The following is a 26,421-nucleotide window of genomic DNA, read 5'->3' as shown; positions in this document are numbered from 1 at the left end:
AAAAACACTGCCTTTCCCCCCAAAATAAAAAAGCTTCTGAAAACTCTCCTTTTCTTAATATATTTTCTGGAAGGATTCAAATAATTTGAAATATTTCTGTAATTTTTTTTAATTAATTTTTTAATTAATTAATTAATTTTTTTTAAATTAAGAAACTGTTTCAGTTTCTTAATAACTTCAGTTATTAAGAAACATAAATAATGGGGGCCCAAATCCTTCTGATAGAGCCTCCCCCCACCAAAAAAAAAAAGAATGTAAATAATGGACCATGAAAGGAACAAGGACTGAGGTAAGCAAACCACATTTGCCTTGAAGAAGTCATTTGTCCTTTGTAGATGAGCTGGTTTTTCCAAAAAAGAGGGCAATTCACTTACCTCAGTCTTTCACAGATTTGGGTTAAGCTAATTGAAATGTGCTTCAGGACACATAAGGAGGCAGCATTCGGGGAAAATAGAAAGAAAGTGGCCAGGAGCAATTTCTCTTTTTAAAATTAACCAATAACCTCAGGTTTTTGAGGTATTTGAATAGAGAAATAGTATTTTGGATTTTTTTTAAAAAGTTGGACCAAAATTATTTCATTTTTGGAACATGTAATTTGGTAGTTTTCATCTAAATTAGTTTCAGTTTAGAGGTACTTTCATAATGAAGTTAAATTTTAATCAAATTTAGAGATGTGCTTTTTAAGAAAAACATATAATGTTAAGCAGTTTCTCCATCTGGAAAATGGGGGATAATAACAAGATCCACAAAGTAGTTGTAAGAATCAAATGTGTAAGAAATTTTAGCCACACTAATGAAAAGTTTTCTTGTAGGGGTAGGGCTGGGTGATGCTGTGTAAAGATATTTATATTTTGCTCTATGGACAAAAGACTCTCCCACCTGTGTCAATCACCCTTGTCACCTTATACGGTCTATTATAAACTACACAACTCAATCCTGGTTGCCTATCAGCATCACTTGTGATGCTTTTTTACAACTCTTGTTTCCTGGGCTCAACCCTCAGAGGTTCTAATTCAGTCAATTTCACAGTTTAAGTCCTAGGACTCCCAACTTTTTTTTTTTTTAAGATTTTATTAGAGAGAGCGAGCGCACATGGGACGGGGGGACGGTCAGAGGGAGAAGCAGATTCCCTGCTCAGCAAGGAGCCCGATGCGGGACTGGATCCTGGGACTCCAGGATCATGACCTGAGCAGAAGGCAGTCGCTTAACCAACTGAGCCACCCAGGAGCCCCTAGGACTCTCAACTTTAAAAAACTTGGTGGGTGACTCTGATGAGCAGCCAGGTTGAAAACTACTGTATCAGGGAATCAGTGTTCCAGTTTATTTGTTCCTGCTGAAAGGCTATTATCTGGACTTCAGCAAGAGACAGAAAGAGAGGGAGAAAGAGAGTAAGATGACTAATTATACTTTGGATAGTGATCTTACTAGGAGAGAAACCAAGGGGACTGTGTTTCTTGAACAATGATCCAGACTTTCCAGAAATGTAATGCATCAATAAAACACAAAAAATTAACAAGACCCTGAGAATACTATAGGACAGCTAGTTTAGAAACAAGTAGATATTTTTCTGGGAACTATGTAAAAATATGTCTTTTAATCTTGAAAACAACTCTCATTACAATTCACTGCTGTTACTCGGCATCCTACAGGATAGCTGGTGAGCATGTGCAGAGAGTTTGGATGAGTGCCACCAACGGGCACACTTTGAGAAGACCCAGAGTGACGCTGCAAGTAGGAGTTCAAGCAGGACAGTGGGACAGTACAGGCAGCACTCAAGTGACTTTTGGAGCAAAATACTCAAGTTATTACGTCAATCCAAAAGAAAAAGGGAGAGAAAGAAGACATGCCTGCCTGGGAAGAAAGATGATCTTAGAACAAAGACACACAGAAAACAAAAAGGATGAAAGATATAGTTAAGAAGATATAGTAATAAAGCCAGAAGAAGAAAGAATAGATTTTTAAGACTGACAGTTCCAGTTAAGACTAATCACACTCAGAGTTTTTAGCACATGAAAGCAAAGCCCTGCTGGGCTTAAATAGCTATGGTTGGTTTCTAGGTGTAAATCTCCTTAGTCTATAGATCACAGATACCCTATTTGTATTTAACTTTTGTACTTCAAGTAAAATAAATTTCCCTAGAGAGATTCCTCCTCACTTTGTAAATTGGCTTTTTCAAGAAACCTTAATTGGATATAGTTTTCACACAGTGTTTGCCTTTGATTTGGTAAAAAATGGGGAAAAGCAGTGAATACAGATTATAATACATGTCCCTATCTCCACAGATGAGTGTATTTCTGTATCCAAGGATATTGCTCTTGCAGGCTTTTAAGTTTTGACTCTGGAGCTGGACTGCCTGCCATGAAAGGTAAGGATATATATGGAGTGGGAGTAATATTTTGTTTACACAGAAGATACCTAAATGAGGTTCACCTGGGCATCAAATAACCAGACAAAGCTGAGTTTCTATTCTGTTTCTGTTGCAAATTATTTCCTTTGATCAACTATGTCTCAGTTTCCTGCATTGTCCATTTGTAAAGTGAGGGTCTTGACTGAAGTTTATCATTAAGACGTTATATGAATTCCTACAGGACATCACATCCATCTCCTTTGGCATTTAATGTGCCTGAAATTTCACTTACCATTAAGCCTCCCCAAATTAATAAAAAAGCAGACAACTGATCTACCTGCATTTAAAACAGACTTGAAAATTTGAGGGTTGCAGTTTTAAAGTTTAGCTTCAATTTCTAAACACAGAGTGAACAGACTTACACATGAGGCAAGCATGACACGTGGGTCTGCTAGAATGTTGCTGCTTTCAGAAGGTACTGTCCAACATTGTGCTGTTAGAAAATGTGAATGCCATTTGAGAGAAACAGTGACTCCACTCATAAGTCAGCCAACTTCCTTGTGTCAAATGCAATAGTCATTTAGGTCCCATCACATGCAAAAATCTCCCTTCTCACCATCATGATCTTTCAAAGAAAAACTTCAGAGAGATTTTTCTGAAGCACAGCCAATTATAGGTCTTAAATAACAGCAGATGAATGAGAATGAGGATTTGTATCCCCTGTGGGCATCAGTACTTGCATAAAGAACATTCACTGATGTCAGCCGTGGTTCTGCACACGTTAGTACGTAAAGAGAGTTCTTCATTCCCTTGCCGTACGGGCAGTGAACTGAAGAAAGTTAGCAGACTGAGGACTGTGGCTTCCTTTAATACCTCCCAAGAGCTATTTTTTACTAGAGATAAATGGTACCTATAATTAACCCTAACTTTAGCCTTTATTTTTCAATAAATAGATTCATAATACTTCCTGGAACTTTTCCAACTGACCAAACCCAAAATGACTCCCGTTTAGAGAAATTTGACATCTGTGTTTAGAAAAATGCTATGTGTAACGTCTCAGCTACACTATTATATTTAAAACTCAGTTGTTGGAATTTTCACAGGGGGTCGATAAGAAAAACCGAGGAACTGCCAATAAATGGCAGATTTTTTTTGAAACACAGAAGCAACTGAAAATAACCTATCACGCGCCCATGGTTCTAACCACCCGCTGACAAAACCATTTGTGTAAGTAAAGAACTGACATTAGTAAGACCAAGGGGAATAAGGATAAAGAAAAAATAAAAACTCCTCCTCAAAAGTACTTGTCTTCCACATACCTTCCAAATCTATCTATATTTTCTACTAAAGGATTTCTCGTTTCTAAAGTGCCAAAAATTTATATATATCTATTTAAAAAATGAAATAAAATGAAGAGTCAGGAGTAAGCAGGCAAATAAGTTTATCCTTGTTTCTTTAAGGTAGGATCTCTATAACTCTAAATAAATACTATTTTCTATAGCAGAAGCCAGATTTTGACATAAGGCCATTGTGTCCTAGATTCCATCCAAAGTACATTGACTTAATGACAAGAAAAAGTTGGCTTTTCTTGGTCTTTGTGGCATATTATGCTACCTTCCCCCTCGCCAAAAAAAAAGTTACTCTCGCCTTATCCATGTAGCCCTAGGAGATACAGAATGCATTACAGGCAAGGCATGTTGACACTGATTGTAAATGCTTATAACCTGTTAATAAAGATGGACCCTCTAATTTGACCTACATTGTTTGAGAAAACAGGGTATAATACTATATTTATTATAGCATTAAACAAATACCAATGTACATTTGGAATTCTCAACTAACTTTAGATTCTTCCAATTCTGGTCATATTTGAGTATATGCTATAGAATTTTCCTTTACTTAAAAGTGTAAAAATGCTGGGGCGCCTGGGTGGCTCAGTCAGTTAAGCGTCCAACCCTTGGTTTCGGCTCAGGTCATGATCTCAGGGTTCTGAGATCAAGTCCCACATTAGGTTCCACACTCAGCACAGTCTGCTTGGATTCTCTCTGCTTTCTCACTCTCATTTTCTCTCTAAAAAATAAATAAATCTTAAAGAAAAAAGTGTAAAAATGCTTTGGTCTTCGTTGGTGATTTTCAGTTTGGATGGTTGAAAGAAATGCTACCTAACCTAAACCAAGGATTTACCATGAATGACTAAATATTAGATGTTGTTGTAATAACAGCTTGAAAGATAAATCCATCCCATGAAACATGAATTCATATGTACACATATGTTTATTCATTTAGGGCTTTCCTATTTTATGTGGCACTTGAATCCAAGAATAAAAAGGGCTCTTGAATAAAACACTTGAATGACTTCTCTAAGCTCTACAATTTTTTTTTTTTAAAGATTTTATTTATTTATTTGACAGAGAGATACACAGCGAGAGAGGGAACACAAGCAGGGGGAGTGGGAGAGGGAGAAGCAGGCTTCCCGCAGAGCAGGGAGCCCGATGCGGGGCTCGATCCCAGGACCCTGGGATCATGACCTCAGCCAAAGGCAGGCGCTTAACGACTGAGCCACCCAGGTGCCCCATAAGCTCTACAATTTTCTAATAGATGTAATAAACATATAGAAATTAACCCATTTATATAACAATTTGTATTATATTCAGCAACCACTGAATGTATTTTAGGGCCAAACTTATTTTCAGTTCTCTACATTGATAGTTCTTCATTCTAGATGAACTTTTATTCTAAATGAACACCTTAAAGAAGTTTCTTCATTTTGCTCATAAAACCTACAAATCTATTGCAAGCTGAATTTAAGGCATTTCTGAAAGTCTATCAGTTTTTAACAGCTTGAAACCTTTTTCTTACAAAACTATGCATTTCCCTGCAGGGCTCTGAAAAGTTTCCCAGCAACACTCATTAAGAGAGGCCACAGCTCTAGATTAGCCTTGCTGCTATACCATTTTCCTCGTAAAGTGTTTTTTTGGTGACAACTTTCTATTCAGTAGTGCAACTGTATATAATTATTCAAATACAAACGCCGGGTGTAAAAGAATGTGGAGATAATGGCAAAATCACCAAAAAGCAAATGAACTGCTAGGACTTTGGACACAATTTTGTTGTTCACTGTATTTACTGACAATTACCATTAGGAAGGATTTCTGTGTGAGAGACTCAGAGCAGATTTGGTCCATTTGCAGAAAGATACTGTTCCTAAATACAGTTTAGATCGGTTCAGATGTATAATAAACCAAATAATTCACATCTTTGGTATGCTGATGTGTCATCACTAAATTATTGGGAGAAAATACAATAGCTACTGTTAATGTCTACATTTTAAAACAGGGCCCAGGAAAATTCGAATATATGAATAAAACGAATGCTGGTCTAGGATGGAGTTTATGGAAATTGCAATAAAAATACTGGACAAGGAAGGAAAATCTTTTTTTTTTTTTTTTGGTTCTAGATCAGAATCCTAGACTCAAAGCTATATGAAAATTAAAGATGGTTTCTCTCTCTCTCTCATTTTTTTTTAAAGATTTTACTTATTTATTTGACACACAGAGAGAGACAGCTAGAGAGGGAACACAAGCAGGGGGAGTGGGAGAGGGAGAAGCAGGTTCCTGGCTGAGCAGGGAGCCCGATGCAGGGCTTGATCCCAGGACCCTGGGACCATCACCTGAGCCAAGGGCAGATGCTGAATGACTGAGCCACCCAAGCTCCCCAAAGATGGTTTCTCTTTAACCCCTCCAAGTGGAGTCCAACACTCCCTTTGTTCCACCTCAGACACCCAACCTCCACCAAACATACATACATATATTTGCATTTTGCTGCTAAGAAAATTGGTGCTGAGAGAGGCTAATGGCTTAACTATGATGATCATCTTCAGTTTAGTGACAGGGTTAGGATTTGAGACAAGGACCCTTGTGCTATGCCAAGTTGACTTGAAATAGGGTCCAGAAGGAAGTCTTAATACTGAGACAAAGTAAATGGATGTATTTCTGTTCTGAGGAATGCTGCTCTCCTCCCCCTTGTACTCCTTACACTTGTAGCATAGGGCCTATTACTTATATGTCTGTGAATTATTGATTTCAGGAAGATAGGACACAAAAGCCTAGTGAGACGTATGGGAGTATACAGCTTCACTATATAAAAACAGACCCAAAATATTTTTTTCCCAGAAGCTATACTCATCCAATCTGGTCTACTGTGTGCTAACAAGACAGGATACATTAAAAAATTCAGTTTGAGGGGCGCCTGGGTGGCTCAGTCATTGGGCGTCTGCCTTCAGCTCAGGTCATGATCCCAGGGTCCTGGGATCGAGCCCCGCATCGGGCTCCCTGCTCAGTGGGGAGCCTGTTTCTCCCTCTCCCACTCCCCCTGCTTGTGTTCCTGCTCTCACTGCCTCTCTCTCTGTCAAATAATTAAAATCTTAAAAAATTCAGTTTGACTCTCAATATGTCCCTCCCTCACATCTTCTATCCCACCATAAGAGAATTATAAAAACAAAAGATCTGTAACTGGGCACAAACCATATCACACACATAAACTTACACACACATATGATTTTGTGTATTAAAAAATGCTTTATACAAGGCAGCCCTATGGAAGAGATGATGTCTGATCATGTGAAGTTGAATTAAATAATATTTTTTAACTTTTTTTTTTTAAAGATTTTATTTATTTGACAGAGAGAGAGACAGCGAGAGAGGGAACACAAGCAGGGGGAGTGGGAGAGGGAGAAGCAGGCTCCCCGCAGAGCAGGGAGCCCGATGTAGGACTCGATCCCAGGACCCTGGGATCATGACCTGAGCTGAAGGCAGTCGCTTAACCAACTGAGCCACCCAGGCGCCCATATTTTTTAACTTCTAGTTAACTTTTTTCCAATCTCTAATGGTAATTTTGTACTATGGCTTGTTATAACGTAATAGGAAAACAGTAACCCAGCTGAAAGAATTCCATTATTTATTTTTATTCTCAGGTATTTTCAATGCCTTCTTTACATCTGATTCCATTAATACAATGTGCATATATAATATCTGCTGCATTATGCTCCATGGCACTATTGTAAATTGAGAAGTAGGGGAAAAAAACAATTAACGTGTTCTTGTTTAAACTTTACAAGGTTAAAACTAACCATATGTTCTTGAATACAGGCACAGGAGAAACCATTAAAGATGTGCAGTCAGAGGGCTGACAAATTGGCTGCAACAAGGCTAGTTATTGAAAACTTGTAAGCTATCTATTACTTAAAATTATTCCTCATGTAGGCCCAGCTTTTGTTGAATCTCATCTGCTTGGAGCCAAGAACCTGCATTAATTTACACTGTACTGACTCATTTTCTTATTAAGCAAATTTGAAATGATATGATATTTTTGGCTTTGCTGGATTTCTTTCTCTTAATATCTTGTGCTTTTCTCCAGGAAGGTCAAAGAGTTTAATATTAATCTTCATAACATTGCTGTGGTATATTCTTAACCTTATTTGACATACAGTAAAGCTGAGGTAAGTAGAAGATTACATGAAATAGACTAACACAGGAGAAGTATTGACAGGTAGACTTCAGCCTTCTATTTCTTACCCTACCCACCTTTCCATTTTCTGTTGCAAGAACCAGGATGCCTATCAGAATCACCTGTGGAGCATTTTCAATCAAGTCATGCAATTCCTGAAGGCATAGTAGAATCTGGAGGGGGGCGCGGGGAGGGTAGATTGAAAACTCCCCATGTGGTTCTAAATGTCTGTCTCCTATACCCTGGTTGAGAACCTCTCCTGTGTTAGTACAGTTTCCCAATATATGTACTTTTGTTCTTAAATATATTTCCCTTTATAAGCCATCCTTTTCAAAATGTTTATCCCATTATAACAACTTAATAATTACCACTCTGGGACCCTGGACTCTACACCGTTTAGTCTTCAGAAAAATGGTTGTGAAAAAAAAAAAAAGAAAAAAGAAAAATGGTTGTGAGAGCTAACATTTTGACAGAACGCAGTTCATTTCTTTAATGACTTTGTAATTCTCCCTTTGTTAAATGCCTTAACTTTATCTAATATTTTCATACTCAGCACAATTTCCAACTGTTTTTCACTTCTATATACATGTGGATTCAATATGCAGACATTTCTTATGTTGCCAAGTTATCCCTTTTACCAGTAATCTATGAAAAGGACACTGATATTACATATTATTCATGTCCCCCTTTAAGTTCCAAGGAAAAGAAATCATCATGGCAGGGTGGGATTTTTAAAAAGTAGAAAAATCAGCTCCTTTCCATCAACATTATTCTTTTTTTTAAAAAAGATTTTATTTATTTATTTGAGAGAGAGAATGAGAGAGAGAGAGAGAGAGAGAGAGCACATGAGAGGGGGGAGGGTCAGAGGGAGAAGCAGACTCCCTGCTGAGCAGGGAGCCCAATGTGGGACTTGATCCTGGGACTCCAGGATCATGACCTGAGCCGAAGGCAGTCGCTCAACCAACTGAGCCACCCAGGCGCCCCCATCAACATTATTCTTAACTCTGAAAACTGCTAGCTTTCCTCTTATCCTCAAGAATTCCTTTACTGATCTCAGAATTCTCCCTACAAGTAAAAATATTGTCTTTTTTTTTTAATCCTTCTCTGTGAATACAATTCCATTTCTGAAAATGGAGCTTAAGCATATTCTTTATATTGCTAGCTACAGAGATTTCATTCAAATTCCCCTCTTTTCCAGCAAATGGGTTCTGGAAGCTTAACAAGGATCCTCTTCATAGCTGGCCATGAGATTGGGGAAGCTGCACAAATATATCCCAGCATCTCCAGTATAGAATTACAACCACATCTCTACAAAGAGACAGGTCTGCCAACAAGCATTAAAGATACTGTGATGAGCTACCCCTGCATGATACCCTGAAGAATCTAGTTTTCCCTTGATGTGCATAGCTAAGCTCTATTACCACCTAAAGAAATTACAAGTGGGTATCCAGGGGAGAATGTACACTGAAAATGTACTTCTCTCACAAAATTCACACCATCTCCCTTTGAGGCCCTAATGCAGACCAGTCAACTAAATCTTGAACATGATCAGCAGACAAAATGGAAAATAACATTTCCCCCATCTGTGTATTGTGTATTTGCCATTTGTTTTCAATTGAGTTTATCACCACTTACTAGCAGTGGAAATAGGTAAACAGTATTTTGTTTACTTCAGATGGCACTTTTTATTTACAACCAACAGTTAATGAAGCCAAATGAGAGGACTGCCTGATGCAGGATTTGCAGAGATGCAAATGGATACAGGATAGAATATAAACACATTTCAGGGGGGAAAAAAATCAGTCCTTGTTGAATAAGGAAAGACACCCAAAAAAGAAAATCCAGGAAATGATTATAAGATTTATAACTTTAGGATTTAATGATCAAAAATGTACCACTTTTTCTTGACAAGTTAGAAACTAAAAAAAAAAAAAAAAAAAAAAAGGATAATAACAGAAATAGTTAGGCTACATACTCATGTTTACATGTCATTGATACAGCCTCCCAGGGCTGTTTAGAAAAGCTTTCTAATAGTAAAACACACGTTAAATACAACAGGATTGTTCTCAGTATTTGGGGGAAAAAAAAAAATAACACACCCATGCTATTACTTTATTATTAAAAAGGACCAGAGTCTATTAATGGTATATTGGTAAATGTCTTATTTTAGATTTTGAATAGCAATTTTCATTATGTCTGCATTAATAGGCAAAAAAGTGGCTATTTTCAGATATTTGGATGTTGACCAATTTAAAGGAAGCCAGACATAGAATACTGCCTATACATTAAAAAAACAAAAAAACCTTGTCAGTGAAATTTAAAACATAAATGGTTTCTAGACAGAATATTCACTGATGGGTTTTAAAACTTGTTCTCATTCATTGGAAGTGAAGTCAGAGGTAGTTTGCTTGGCATAAATTCTGTTCCTCGTGCTCTCTTTCTCCCCTTCATTTGAGAAATACTTTTTGCTCCCATATAAGAAGTGTGTCACTAGTCTCTGATTTTCTGGAGAGGAGCACAGCTACTTACTTTCTAACTCTGTACAAATACTACTCTTTGTGTATATCTAGTCATAAAGAACATAAAGAGGGCACCTGGGTGGCTCAGTTGGTTAAGCGACTACCTTCGGCTCGGGTTATGATCCTGGCGTCCCGGGATCGAGTCCCGCATCGGGCTCCCTGCTGAGCAGGGGGTCTGCTTCTCTCTCTGCCCTCTTCCCTCTCGTGCTCTCTGTCTCTCATTCTCTCTCTCACTCAAATAAATAAATAAATAAAATCTTAAAAAAAAAAAACAACATAAAGAGACATGGCTACATGCCTGAAGAGAACGTGGTCCATGGACTTTTGATCTTAGACACAATTTTGCTCTCAGCTGATAATTAAAAAGCTCAAGAAATTTAAAGAAAGTCAAGTCTTTAACTGTGTATGTTTTGATAGAAATACACAGCATTTTTTTAAAAGTTCCACTTTTTAAAGAAAACATATTCAGGAACTAATCAAGTAAAAAGTCCCAAAAGAGTGACAGACTGAAGGACAACAAAAAGGAAGGGAAAAATTGCTTGGAACTGAGTATTTTCCCTAGAGAAGGATACAGACTGCCCTATGTACTCCTGATTCTCTTCCACTTTTTCTTCAACTTAAAACATGAGCATTATGTCATAGCTCAAAGGAACACCACAATCAGTGATGCCCCCTTCTTTCTCGGTAACCTTATCTAATTGGTCATAAAACCTTTACGATTCTATTTCATGAAGCAGAGCCATACCCACTGACACTAACTTAACAGTTATTGAAAACAGTTATCAATTCTAGAAAAAAGGATCTAGACAAGGGATCTAGAGTAGACAAAAAAATCTTGAAAAAGAATGAAGTTAGAGAATTCAAATTTTCTGATTTCTAGACTTAATATTTTTTTCAAAGCAATTCAATGGGGAAAAAAAGTCTTTTTGGATATCCATATGGAATGAAATGAACCCCTACCCGTACATCGTATCATACACAAAGAAATAATTTGACATATGAGAGATCTACATTAAAGGTAAAACTATAAGGCTTATAGAAAATGATATGGAAGAATATCTTCATGACCTTAAAGAGTAAGCAAAGATCTTTCTTACAGAGAACTCACAAAACACAAAGAGAAATATGATAAAGTACACTTCACAAAATTAAAAACTTCTACTCAGCAAAAGATGCCATTAATAAAATGCAAAGGTAAGCCACAGACTGAAAGAAAATAATATATAGGTATAATGTCATATATATGAAAAAAAATATATATATATATAACAAAAGACCTGTATCCCAAATACATTTCAAAAACTCTTTACAAAGCAGTAATAAAAAAACAATCCTACTTATTAAGGGAGGAAAGACTTGAGCAGAGACTTCCCAGCAATGAACATAAAAGGGCCTATAATATAGCACATGAAAAGATACTAAACCTTATTAGCTATTAAGAAAATGTAAATTGAAGTGTTGGCAAGGAAATGGAACACTGAACTAGCACAGATTGCTGGTTAGTGTATAAGACAGTACAATAATTTTGGAAATCTGTTCAGTTTTTTTTTTTTTAAGTTAAAAATACTCTAACTTGCCTTTAACCCAGTAATTCTACTCCTAGGTATTTATCCAAGAGAAATAAGAATATATGATCACAGAAAAATTTGTACATGTAGTTTAAAGCAGCTTTATTCACAGTAACAAAAAAAAAAAAACTGAAAACAACCTGAAGCCCTACCATTTGGAGGATGGATCAACAAACTGTGTTACATTCGTACAAGAGAATAATACTCAGCAATGTAACAGAATTGACTAAGAATACACAAAACAATATAGTTGCACCTCAAAAATATATTGAATGAAAAAAGCTAGACCAAAAAGGTACTCATATGATTCCATTTATATGAAATTCCTAAACAGACAGAACTGATGTATGAGGACAGAAATCAGAGCAATGGTGGCCGTGGGGAACAGGGGTTGCCTAGGAGAGGGCAGAGATAACTTTCTAGGGTGATGGTAATGTTTCATATCTTGACTGTGGTATTGGTTACATAGGCACATGTTGGTCAAAACTCATCAACTGATTCATTGTGCATTTCACTGTATGTAAATTTTACCTCAATTAAAAGTTTATTGTACCCAGTTTGTTGTATCCTGGGTGTAATTTTACTTGATCCTCAAAACATCCCCTACCCACTGCTAGATTAGAAAAGAACAATTAACAACAGAGAGTTAGACATGCCCTTCATTCAATGAAAAATATTTAATGGGTGCTTGCTGCTATGTGCTATGCACTGTGCCAGGCATTAGGTATGTAGTATAAATCAAGTAGAGAATGTCCCTTCCCTTCTGAACTTAAATAAAAATAAGATGGCAAATTAAAGCAATGGTTATAAGGAAAATAATGGGTTCCTTGAGAAAGAGTAATGAGAAAACTACTGTAGTGTTTTGACTTGGGGGAAATGGGATTTCAGGGAAGTCTTCTCTGAAAAGGGCATGTATAAGTTAACCAGGCTAGCCTAAGAACGAAAGAAGACGAAGTGTGGCAGAGGGAGAACTATGTGAGAAAGCCCTGAGGCAGGGGAAACAGTTGTATGCCAGGCAAAGCATATAATTGATGGGGCACTTCTGTAAGTGGCCTTGCAATAACCGCACCAGGACAAGAGGCACAAACCAGGCATATGGTCACCTGGTTGATGGCTTATTAGCTACTTCTATAGTGATCCTAGTGGGAGGCCAGCATGACAGGAATACAGTGAAAGGAAAAGTAATGAATATGAGGTGGTGAGGTGGGAGAAGTACTTAGAGCCCAGGTCATTTAGGAGCCTGTGGGCCATGTTATGGGTTTTGGATTTCATTCCAGGTGTAAGAGAAACTTCACTTATTTTAATTGAAGGGTTTTAAGCAGACAAGGGTAATAAACTGATCTACAATTTAAAAAGATCACTAGGCTGGTGTATGGAGAATGGTTAAATAACTTGACAAATGGTACAAATGGTACAGGGCCGGTAAATGGTAAAGTTTAAAAACTCCTCATTTAGAATAAGTGATGCTCCCATTATACCTGGAATGATGAGCCACCTTACAGCAGATCCTCCAGCCCCAATCAAGCCTTCAGATGACTGTTACTCTCACATCTGGACTGCAGCCTCATGGGAGATGCTGAGAGAGAACTGCCCCTGTAGATGGTTCCCAAATTCCTGACTCAGAAACCGTGAGGATTATATTTACTTTTATGGCACTAAGTTTGAGGTAGTTTGTTATGCAGTAATAGATAATACAGATTTTCTATTCCATTTCTATAAAGGGTGCTCTTTCTTAGGTATAGAGGATTCACTGAGGTATAAAGGATTCACTTCATTTTGAAAGTTAGGAGAATATGTAACAAAAGTTTCTGAACAGAAAGAAATAAGAAGTAAATGAGAAAGAAAACCAGGAAAATAGAATTAATTCATATTTTGTAAAAGCCATATGTAGCATTCCTACCCATTAGGAAAAAATCACTTTGAAATACAAATAAAATGTAATTAACAATAAGAATGTAAAATACACGTTCATTTAAAATTCTAGTCCTAATTGTATACATATACTGATGTATCATGTACCAAAGACACAGCCATCTATAGAGATATATAAAAACTATGTATATTGTGGTTTAACACAGAATGCATAAACAGGCCCTCATCATGAATATTCATGAATTAAAATTTATCATTGTATTTCTCCTGTTAATCATTTCTTCTTTACAATTGAAACCTTAATCTTTGACTCAGTACACTAGCAACCTAGGATGACTACAAATATTTTAATTTACTTTGATTTTCATACATCTTAAATTTTATAGTTAAGAACTAGACTCAACTCAGTCATATGCCTACTTCTTTCTTTAAGGCTTAAAGTTTAAAATTAACTGGCTGGCATCACAAAAGGAGTGAAAACCAGAATTTAATCTTCAAACATGCTTATTTTTTTCTGGTAATAGGCATTACTAGTGTTTGTGCTTTAGCTCTAAAGTTTACCATAGCAATGCTTATGATAGAATATACGTAATAATAATAATCCAGCTTTTAGGAAGAGTGAGGACCAGAGGCTGAGAGGCTAAAAAAAAAAAAAAAGAACTCTGTTCTATGGTGACTTTAGTGAAGAATTAGCTGGACTCTGCCATCCCTATTTTCTGTGTCAGATGTTACTTTCTGTCCAAGACTGCCAGGTGGGAGACTTTTTTTAATAGGGGTTTTCACATTTATGGCTGAATGTTAAGAAGTTTTCTTCTACAAAGAGAGTCAGCTTTGTTGTCTCATGCACTGGGCATTTGTTACCCACTTTTAGCTTCTTCAATTCATAAAATGTCCTGCTTGGTCGAGAGTGATTTGATTCATGTTTTATTTTAATTTTTATATACTGGTAACTAATAGTCACCATATGTGAAGAAATTCTGTTTAGTTCTTGCTCCCAAGGAAGGAATTCAAAGTATTTTTCACTTCCTTTTTATCTCTGCAGAAGCCTTTTCAGAAACTGCCAAAGGTCTTCTGTTCTAGTTCTGCAGGCTACACAGACTAAACCTTAGGTAGACAACTTCAGAACTGAAGGTCATTTTTACATAAAACCATCAGCCTAAAGATGGCCTGTCCCCACCTTACATTACAGTTCTTCTCTCTAAATCCAACCACACCCATTTCTTTATGTCTAGGGCTACTTTTGAGCTACAACAGCAAAATTGAGTCACTGTGACAGAGACAGTATGATCCACAAAACCTAAAATCTTCACTATACAGTCCTTTACCCCAAAAGCTTGCCAACCCTTGAATTAGATCCTGAAGTATTTGTGAAAGGAGTTCTCTCCTATACTTTCCACCAGTCTCACACTGAGACAAATTTTGCCTTGGTCAATGAGCTTTAGTAATAACCTCAACCCTTCTCTCTTCATCCCATATTCACCCTAGAGAGGTATAGCCTCAAAGTTGGTATAATGGACCACTGAAAACTCTATTATAATCTTATCTCAAGGGCCTTTGACTGTTGTGAGAATATGTGATTTAAAATAATTCACTTTAGGGGCGCCTGGGTGGCTCAGTCGTTAAGCATCTGCCTTCGGCTCAGGTCATGATCCCAGGGTCCTGGGATTCGAGCCCCGCATCGGGCTCCCTGCTTAGCAGGAAGCCGGCTTCTCCTTCTCTCACTCCCCCTGCTTGTGTTCCTGCTTTCACTCTCTCTCTCTCTGTCAAATAAATAAATAAAATCTTAAAAAAAAATAAATAATTCACTTTATATGTTTTTTTTTTTTTAGCACTTCAGTACTTTACCGTGTATTCAGAATTCTCATAAACATTATTAGCTCTAATCATACAACATGGCTTCCTTGCTAACATTAGCCAAACTTCTGAGCAGTTCATATTATGTATTGAGAAGAGGGAGGGTAAGAAGATATACATACAGAGAAATTTTTAATTTCTCTATTAGCTTGATTCTAGGGGAGAAAAATAGATAATCTTCAACCTTTTTTATAAGACTCCTTGAGCGTCACTTAAGTTCTCAAATTCTTTCAGATATTCCTGAATCAAGATAAAATCCAATTCAACTCAATCATCTCTCATCAAAGGAAGGTCTCAAAAGTGTTCTATAAGTCTTTAGTGTTTCCCTCAACTCCTTTCTCTCATCATAAAAAATATTAACACAAAAAAAATTGATCTGGGTTGAAATTATTTCAAATAGGGCTCTAATGTTGAAGTGGCTGTACTCCTGTTACACTATCCTTCGTTGCTTCATTCATTCATTCAACACTTATTAAGTTTATACCACGTATAAAACAAGTACTAATATTAGTGGTTTCAAAGCCTAGAAACACGAGGGAAAACACCACCCTTGAGAACCATAGTACAGTGGGCAAGACTGATCAGAAAATGAATGGTTATAGAATAATGTGATTGGTGCTGACAACAGAGGTATATACCATGTACTATGGAAGCAGAAAGGAGTATTGGCAGACTTCACTGAGATGATGTACATAAGCCAACTCCTAAAAAGTGGTAGGACTGTATCAGGCAAAGTAAAAATAAGTACAGAGGCACACGGCAAGAGCGACTCCAGTGGACATGGGATACCCTGGAAAGCACAGAGACAGCCCCTCTCCCCCAGCAGAGAGCACAAATGGAAGACCAAAAGCCCTTCTAAAGGCTATCTCATCCTGGAGTGAGAAGGGTATTTTTATAACTCATCTACCCAGAAGGAATACCCTTTTATTTCCCATGAAGTCAGTTTATGTACTAGCGATAGCTCTGAATGTGGGTGATGATCAGAAAATGCAGTTAATCTCATGAGTCCTACAGACCCACTGCAGAGTTTAAAGCCAAGGAATGGTATAATCAGGCATTTACTTTTTATTTAAATTTAAGGTATTTTTCACAGTAATATGAAAGACGAGATTACATAAACAAAAGCTAAATGAGCAGACCAAAGTTCAAAGAATGTTATGGTAGTCCAACCGAGAAATCATGAAAGCCAGTTCTAAAGTGGGGTAGCAAGGATAGAGACTAGGAATTGGCCACATCAAGGAGTCTCTTTATATTGCCCGGAGAACAGTTCTGCTGCTTGAGGATGAATGAACAAAGGTAATCAGAGTAGGCCTGGCATGGGGCGCCTGGGTGGCTCAGTCGGTTAAACATCTGTCTTTGGCTCAGGTCATGATCCCAGGACTCTGGGATCAAGTCCCAAGTCAGGCTCCCTGCTTAGCCTTCTCCCTCTCCCTCTGCCCCTCACTCTGCTCCTTCTCTTGTTCTCGCTCTCTCTCTCAAATAAATAAAAGCTTTAAAAAAAAAAGGGGGGGGGGAGTAGGCCTGGCATCTCCAAAGCAACTACCAGCATTGAACCCTGCGATTATGATCTTCTCCCCTGCTGAATGAATGCTCACTCTGGGACTTTTGCCCAGCTTGTAGTTTGACCTAAGAACACACATTGAGTGTTCTTGGTTATCTGGCTCCTGATATCTCAAACCATTTTAGTAACCTCCTTATTGTTAAATAATTCCACTTTCATTTTCTTTGCTGGTTTCAAACCGATCCTTCATATTGATCTTTTGCCCTATTTTGAAATTGACTTTGATAACGTGATTTGACTCCTACCACACAAAACTAGAAATGTATAATCAGGGGATAAGAAGGTTAAAGATCACTGTCACTTTGTGAACAATATAATCTTTCATTGCTGGGAGCCTAGGAAAATCAGGAAACTAACCAACCATTCTGTTCCCTGGTTAAATAAAGGTTTTCAGAATCTAGAAGAGCCTTGGCAGAATTCGTAGGATACCTTAAAATGGACTCAAATGAATCACACATAAGCTTACTGCATTCAAATCCTTTTACAAACATCATAGCAAGTCAATAAATTAGATTTTCATAAATCTAAATAGGAAGCTTTAGCTTCAGTCATTAGGATCACACACACATTTGAAACATAATAAACATACATTTGGGACATTACTGGCAGGAAATGAGTTCTATAAGAGGAACTATGAATAAGCACATTTCTTCTGAAGATTATCAACATTATTTTCCATGACTTATCAAGTCAGAAGTTTCACATTTGTTAGGTTTCAGAGTCTCTTTAACTAGAGCCCAGGAACCAGATCACCTTTAAATATGCCATCAATCACTTAGAGCTTAAAACAAGCCCCAGGAAAATAGTCTTTATCACCATATTGGCTTAGATTCTGTGTACAGTGGGAAACCCTAATCCTTATAAAACTAACTACAACTATTAGCTTCAGAGGTAGAGGCCCAAATGATGGACTCAAGTAAATGCATGTACTCATTCATCCAATAAACACTATAAACTTTATGCACTCAGACTATATGCTGGCAATAAATTTAAGAATAAATGTAACCTAGTCCTGCCCTAAGAATAGTCTCGTTAGAAACGGGTAATGTAATAAAAGACTGTAAGTATGCACTGTAAATCATAGAGCCCCAAAGCCAGTGTACCTAAGAGTAGAAGATAGAGAAGGGTTTCCTATACAGGAAAGGATTGAGCAGTGTCCGAGAATGAGTATGAGCCAGATAAAGACGTTTGGAAAATCAGGTGGGGTGGAAGAGAGTAACAGTACTCCAGGCTGAAGGGTAGCAAGGAACAAGAATCCATAAAGTAATTTTGACAAACTATAAGCAGTTTGATGTTGCGGGTGTGAAAAAAGTCAGTAAAACAGAATGAGAATGGAGAGGTCAGCATAGGTCATGTTCAAGGTTTCTCAAGTTTTATAAGCTACAGAACTCTTTCTCAATAAAATTTATTTCTGAGCCCCAATATATTAATGCAAGAAAATCAGTGAATAGAAACCTTCATAGATAAATAAAACATTTTGCACTGCTTGTGTCTGAGCAGTTTGAAAGTCACTTCTGTAAGGAGGTGAGACAGCAGCAACAAATGCACAGGGAAGTGAAGTGGTTAGATTTGAATTTTCGCTCCATGACTTGGGCTACAAGGTAGAGAGTGCGTTTAATGATGCTGGAAATGGTAGACCACTGACGATGGTTAGTACCTGACAGAGGAAAAAGCTGGCTTTGAGAAGCATGTGAGGATGTAACTGGCACAGGGTGGGGTGGGGAGAGGGGAGGCGGACTTACTGGATCTACTACGTGAGGGAGGAGGAGACATTAAGACTTAAGCAGAGTCCCAGCTTATGTAACTGAGTTGGAGCCCACAGGAGATATGTTCAATTTATATATAATGTGTTGGACTGTGGAGCAGGGACACAAATGGTGAATTTGGTAGTGAGCAGAAAATTGGACAAGAGGAAGTCTGAAGCTCAGGAAAGTATAAATCAGATGCACACCTGGGAATCATCATTACCATAATCACAGTTACTGTTTAAGGAGTGCTTTAAAGCGCTTCATAGGTACCATCTCATGTTACCTTGACAACACCACTGTAAGGGAGGCCTTAACAAGAAGTTACGGTCCAGAGAGACTGAATAGCATACTCAAGATCATGTAGCTAGAAAGTGGCAGGCTTAGGGTGCTTAGGTCTCTCTGGCTTAAAGTGCCTATTCAACCATCACCACCAAGAGATGGTTCTCCCAGGGCAGCATGCAGAGCACTGAATCTCAAGAGGAGGGGCAGACTGTTTCAGAGGGTACTAGGAGGGGCAGAACGGGTAGCTGAAAACACATACTCAATATTCCTCCTCAGAAACTGAACACATACACATTCAGAGGCCACACATGTAGGTAAATGGGTGAAGAATCTGGGTCTACAGCCAAAGAAAGTCATAGAAGAAATAGGTGCATCAGAGGGTGCTTCACCCAATTAAAGGTATTCAAATTCAAGATTTTATTTCTAAAATAAACCATCATCCTGACAACACAAGAACATCCTCCATTAGAATGACCACTGCCTTTTAGTTTGGCCTATCTTTCCTAATTATCTCTATACAAACTACAGAACAAAAACAACATTTTATAAAAGGTAAATAAACATGAGATGAAGAAAAAAAAAAACTTTGTAGAGTATTGACTCTTAAAAAGTGCTCCAACGTAGAGAATTTTTGTATTTTTTGTAAGAACAAATTAAAAGACATAGCTCATTATATAATTAGATTGTCCACACATAAAGAAACATGAGATAAATTCCTCCTAGTGTTGAGGAAATGATGTTTACCCATCTGAAATAATTTGGGAAGCCCCCCGTGATATGTCAATGGGAACTTTTGCTGGGTCTCTTACGACTAAAGTTAGTGTCTAACTTTGCCTTCTCACAGTTGACTATTATTTTTCAAATACTTAACTTTTAGGATGTCCTTTTAGGATACCTATCATTTATTTCATAACACTTCGGTATTCTCCGAATGATACTATTATGTGTCAGTTAGCGTAAACTTAATTCTAGAAGCTGTCCAGGAACGCACACAACACGGTGGTCAGCAGGCACTATATTCAAAACGGCCATATTCCAGAGGTGGCAACGCCCAAGTCCTTTTGATCTAGGTAGATCTGTCCACACTCAACACTTTACTCATCAAACTGAATATAAAAGGTTGATCTTTACTGATGGACTAGTGTCTGGTTAATTACTACAGTGGGTGTAGTAATGGGCTCCCTTTGATGAAAATAAAGGCTTAAGGATATGTGGGTCAGCTAATATAGTTAAACACTTCTTACTCCTGATGTGACTATATGAACGATTTCATTGAAGCCTATATCCAGAGACATTAAGGCTTAAGCAGAGTCCCAGCTTATGTAACTGAGTTGGAGCCCACAGGAGATATATTCAATTTATATATAATGTGTTGGACTGTGGAGCAGGGACACAAATGGTGAATTTGGTAGTGAGATGGGGCCCACAATTTTATTACCAGTCATTCTGTGTCCAGACATGAGAGTAGGAGGATTTCTGATTGCATCATGGCGACTGAAGGGCCCAGAAGACTGCTTCTAAAGTGTTGCTAGGTCTACCTCAAGTGAATGTTGCACACAACATGTGGTCAAAGTATCTAAAGTGACAAAGATCTAGGATTTTCACTGAGCTTTTAAAACAGGTTTGTTTCTGATTAGCTAATAAGTGTTTATCTAAAAAATATCTAACTGTGTGATAGAATCTGGACTTGACTTACCTTCATTATAACCTGGTAGTGAGGTTGTGGGAGAGAAGCTCTCTCTTAGCATTTCAAACTTATTGGGTGGCTACTACTGTCTAACCAAAAAAAAAAAAAAAAAAAAAAAGAAGAGTTTTGCCAAATTTGGCTTTCATCAGTTAAAAAGCATATTATGAAGTCTTTATATGATAAATCATTTCAAAGTCTTTTAGAGAGAAGCAGATATATATTTTGTGATAAGAAAACCATATTCTGAATATGTTTCCGAAATAATCTTTGTTTTCTGCAAAACAGTAGGACCAAAAAGAGTCTACACAGTTTCAAAAAAAAATTGCATACTTCTTCACAAACAACATTTCAGTGATATAAGAACATCTTGGTTAAATTATACAAACATATCAAAGGGCAATGACCCTTTATGAGAACGTTTGAAATATAATGACGTAGGTTATCAGTAAATTTTATAAATGTATCTTAAGAGATACAAGAAATTGCATTTGATTTCTTACTTTGCTTCTAGCAACTGAATCTATAGCTTAAAGATTTGAATACCTCATACTTCAAACAATGGATTTCAGCTTGTTTCTATCCTAACTCAAAAGAAATATTCAGTAGTGAGACAACTGAGTTAATTATATTTCAACCAGCAGTTCAGAGAAAGACCCGAATATGACGCTTCAAAACTATTCTGGACATCAGCGCCGAATACCTGTTTTCACACAAACTAGCCATGACAACTCTTAGAGGCAGTACCAAATAACTTGTTCATCAAGAAGCTCTCCCACATGTTTCCGTTTTTCCAAATGTGGAATACTAAAGCATCAATCAAAACTTACCAGGGAAGTCAAAGACAGGAATCTGATCAATTATAAAATGCCCACAGCAGCAATGAGGTCCTACACACTACCTAAATAAAATACTGTACCGGTGAACAATATTTTACCTTTTAAAAATACTTTCCTGGAGGTTATACAGATCATAAGTTTATACAGATAATACATTTTGTATTTTTTCTTTTTTTAAAAAAAATCACTAATCCCAAATATAGTCAGAAAGGTGTAGCTTTCACATACTGCTATTTCACATATAAAATGAAGTAGGGTCAATTTAATTCAATTCAGCACATCATGATAAAATATATGATTATTTTCCCCAGAAAACTGATATTGTTAAGAATGACTAAAAATAAAATCCCAGTGTTCATATTTTCCCCTTCTAGTCACAACGATGTAGCGAATTGTCCTAGGCTTGCAGAATCATCTACTCAGAGCCAATAAAGCAAACTTAATATAGCATAAGAGAAACCAATAATTTCTCATCATTACTACCACCTACCAAAAGCTCCTCCCCCACAAGCATCAGTAACTGTAGCAGCACAGATTAGCACAGGCTATCTGGAACAGAACTACTATGGTCCCAAAACCACATGGAATCTACTCTATAGATAATTACCTGGGGAAACTTTTTTTTTTTCTAAGCCCAAACCAGGCATTCTTTTTAATCAGAAATGAAAAGTAAAACTAGACTTGTCTTATCTTGCCTTTGATGTTCCTAATATTTGCAAATATCAAAAAGACATCTCCATGAAAAAACAAGGACATTAAAAAGTTGGGAAAGACAAAATGGCCAAGAATGTAATATCTTAAGACTAGTTTCTGAATATTATTACCATGTAGACCTATATAATATGGTGGTCACTGGCTGCACGTAGCTGCTGAGCACTTAAAATGTAACTAGTCTGAACTGAGATGTATTGGAAGTATAAAATAAACATCAATTCTGAAGACTTAATAAAAATATTATAAAATATTGTATTAGCATTTAAAAATATTAATTTTATGTTGAAATGGTCATCTCTTGGATATACTGTGTTACATATATTATTAAAATTCATTTCACCTGTCTTTTTTTACTTTTTAATGTGGCTAAGAAAATAATTGCCTATGTAACTTACCTTTGTAGCTTACATTATATTTCTAATGGACGGGAATGATTTAGACAATAATCACTGTAATATGTAATAAACCTTGTGAAAAATTCTACCATTTGACCATTTGGCTTAGAACTTGTAAAAACTTTGCCATAAGGCATGAAACAGCCTTAAAAGCACATTTCCTACTGAAGATCAGGTAGTTTTCCATATTGTAATGAGTGTTTGGAGGGTAAACAAAGACAGGAAAGGGGGCTTTGGTGAAAAAAACAGAAACAAAAAACAAAAAACTTAAACTATGTGCTTTAGCTAACTCTAGCTTGATTTTTTTCTGATTCCCAGACCCAATAAATAATTTCTACTCCAGAAGGAAAGCTCTCCTCTTCTGCATGGAGTTTCAAGGACAAACAGTTTAAGAATTGTGAATAGGTATTAAGAAGTAAATGAGCCTTTCTATGGGATCTGAAGCCCTCCCCAGGTAAAAGCCAAAACGGTAAGGGTGAGATAAGTAATTTAGTAATTCCTGAGGGTTTACAGTCCCATCTTCTCCCCAGCTCTACTTAACTTCCCCTCACTTCCCTTTTCCTTCCCAGCTTGTGCCAATGTTTATCCCCACTTTCCCCGCTGTTGGTTATTTGTACATTTCTTTCTCCTCTCCTAATTCCAGCTGGCATCTTCCTCAACCTTTGTTCTTTCTCCTTACTTCCTGTTTTCCCTTTCCCCATTTATATATACTTTTAAATTTATGTTACATAGTCATAAATGGGAAAAAACAGAACATTCAAATACATGAAAGTTCTTTTTACTTCCACAGGGCTCTTTACTGGGTTGTTAATTGTTTTTGTTTGGTCCTTCAGGGTTAGTGACCTCCCCCTTGGGCTCTCCCCCTGTCCAAGACCAATATGGTTCAAGAAGAAAGCTTCATTAGAATCACCTAAGCAGATTCCTAGGCCCTAACTACCCAGACCCAAAATCAGATTCTTCGGGTGGTAATCAGCAGTCTTAGGAGCATGGGTTAGCAAAATTAGACTATCCATATCTTTGACGTTGATACATGTCCTACAAATATCTAATCTATCAAAAGAACCTACTGAAAAGTACATTAATTTTTTTTAAATGACATCTTCTGGGGTGAAAAAGGTTCAATTATTGGTTTTAGTATTTGACAATAAAAAAGTTGAGAAAATAGGCTGGGATTAATCAACAAAAGTTATCAAAGCAATGTTTACCAGAATTACTCTGAGATTGGGGTAAGTTAATTTAAGATTGCTAGTATGGGTTTCTTACAATGCATTCAGAGTAGTTTAGTAAAGAAAGCTGACAGTCATTGCTGGAAAAAACATGGTCATCCAACTGAACCCAATTTGTATGAATAGGACCTATGCTTCTACATTCTGCTCAAAGTGACTGTGCAGTTCAAGACCTGCAATGCTGGTTCAGTATCGAAATGTTTTTGGTGAAGTAAAAGTTTTTGAAAAGCATAAAATCTATTGTTGCTTTTACCTAGTACTCTCTTCAGTTATTGCCAACAGACAACTTTGGGGTAGATTTTCATGATCTATGTTATACTTGTAAGCAATTTATAGTTGACTATTAGGAATCAGTGTTAATAAAGTAGACCAAAACACAGGCAATTCTATTTACAATTAGGATAATGAATCAAAATTTGTTCTTTTGATGTTCCAAGGCTTTGAACTCACAGAGCTTTGATATAATGTTTAATAAACATATCTTTACTATTATAAATAGCCCCTCAAACCCCAGGAAGTTAAGCCAAAGGAATGTATTTCTGGTCTAGACTAGGCAATACTTTTATTTATAAACTAATGAAATAATTTTATTTTTAAAAATAATTTTTGTCAGAAGTTCTCCATTTTATCTAGAATGTTTAGATTATCAATAATCAGCTCTATGTCAAAACACAAACACATAAATAGAATCAGAATAATTACCAGTCATACCTTATTATGTGTCTGAGTCTGTCCAACCAGTATGAGGATGTTGGATGAGATGATAGACAGGCAGAAGTTAATTAGAATTATAGACCTCTCAGAGCGTATGTACCTAGCCAGGGAGAGAGAGAGAGAGTGTCCAAATTTAAAATTCAGCAGATAGATGAAGAAGAATTCCATATCATGCAAATTGGTGAAATTCATCCAGAAAAGGAAACACTAAAATATATCCTTTATAGAACAAAATGTAGGAAAAATGTTTTTTTAAATAAAGATTATTCTTAGAGACCCAATTTTATAGTGACATGGCATGTCCTAGAGTCCTTTAGAGTAATTTTATTTTCTTTAGACGTTTGTATGGATAACATGGCATTTCTGACAGACTTGAAGTTGTATCTGCTATCAATGTAATTTTTTTTACTAAAAATATAAAATTTCTTGGAAATATATCAATTACTATAATTACCATTATGTATATGTATATATATTATCATATAAAATCAATAGAAACCAAAAGGAAAAACCCCATACAGATTCTCAAGTATCCCCTTGTATACTAGAAAGCAACCATTACTTTCATGAAACCATGAACACTTATCCACCATTTCATACACTCAAATATTTTTATATAGTTTGTTACTCTTTATATTTTTCTTTTCCTTAACTAACTGCTCCAAAAAAAAAAAAAGAAAAAGAAAAAGAAAAAGACAAGAAAATGAATCTTCATCTCCAGAAAGTAGTCCAATCCACAAATGATAATTTGCCATTAGGCTGGAAAATTACTTGGTGTCTGCCATATTTTACCCTTATGAAGAAGTGTTTATATACAGTCTGCTACAGAACTTTTAAGTGCATCAAGGATGTAAGCCATAGAGGAAACTGCTCAGAATCAAATGTTCTACCAGCTGTTTACCCTAAAAGGGTAACGGTTATTTTGCTTTACTGTACCCAGTGGTAAATCACTGAGTGACAGTAACAAAAAAGACATACTTGTACTTGCTGTGTATTTGAGGCTGTTCAATTTGTATTAGTACATGGAATCATTTTCCACAACAGGCACGGGTTTACTGTGCAGGGCTAAGTAGGGTGCCAGAGATCTGGAGGCACTCTTTGGAAAATAAAATCTATCAAAGTTCTTTCTCTATCTCGGTCTTTGAGGAATATTTAGGCAGAAGCCCCACATTCCATCACACATTTCAAAAGAGAACACAAAACAAAAACAGGAGTAATAATAAAATACAAAAAGCAATTTTTTAGTATAAAAAAATTTCCTTTCTTCACAAAACAAACCCAAATAGGAATAACCTAGGTCAATTCTCAATACAAAATGCCCTCAAGAGTTGCTTAACCTTGTCCCTGCATCATCAGTATCTAAAAATATAATAAACCACACACTGGGAAGCTAAAGACATCATCAAATATTAAGTTGTTTCTTCTTATGTGAGTGAGAGATGGAACATAAAAAGTTTAAGGGCTGCACAAAACTGACCCTTCATATGATGTTAATGGCTTCATGACAGCACAAGCACACAGACAACATTATTAAAAGGGTTTCTGTGGTATCATTTGCTCTGTAAGTAGGAAAATCATGGTGATAAAAAACCC

At 36.7% G+C, this 26,421-nt stretch overlaps 1 protein-coding gene across 1 annotated transcript in view; it reads right to left on the bottom strand.

Moving 5' to 3' along the window:
• The window catches only part of ADGRB3 (adhesion G protein-coupled receptor B3), a 707,437-nt gene that overhangs the window by 127,166 nt on the left and 553,850 nt on the right, over positions 1-26,421 (bottom strand). Inside the window, exon 20 of the mRNA XM_045867061.3 lies at positions 24,826-24,928. Within this exon, the coding sequence (XP_045723017.2) occupies positions 24,826-24,928 (103 nt within the window). The remainder of the gene's footprint in view (positions 1-24,825; positions 24,929-26,421) is intronic.

Source organism: Mirounga angustirostris, unplaced genomic scaffold (assembly GCF_029215605.1).
Source record: "Mirounga angustirostris isolate CCGP_5_RB_7025 unplaced genomic scaffold, mMirAng1.0.hap1 SCAF_8, whole genome shotgun sequence".
NCBI classification, from domain to species: domain Eukaryota; kingdom Metazoa; phylum Chordata; class Mammalia; order Carnivora; family Phocidae; genus Mirounga; species Mirounga angustirostris.
The sequence above is the reverse complement of the archived record's forward strand: the minus strand, read 5'-3'. Positions and strand labels throughout refer to the sequence as shown.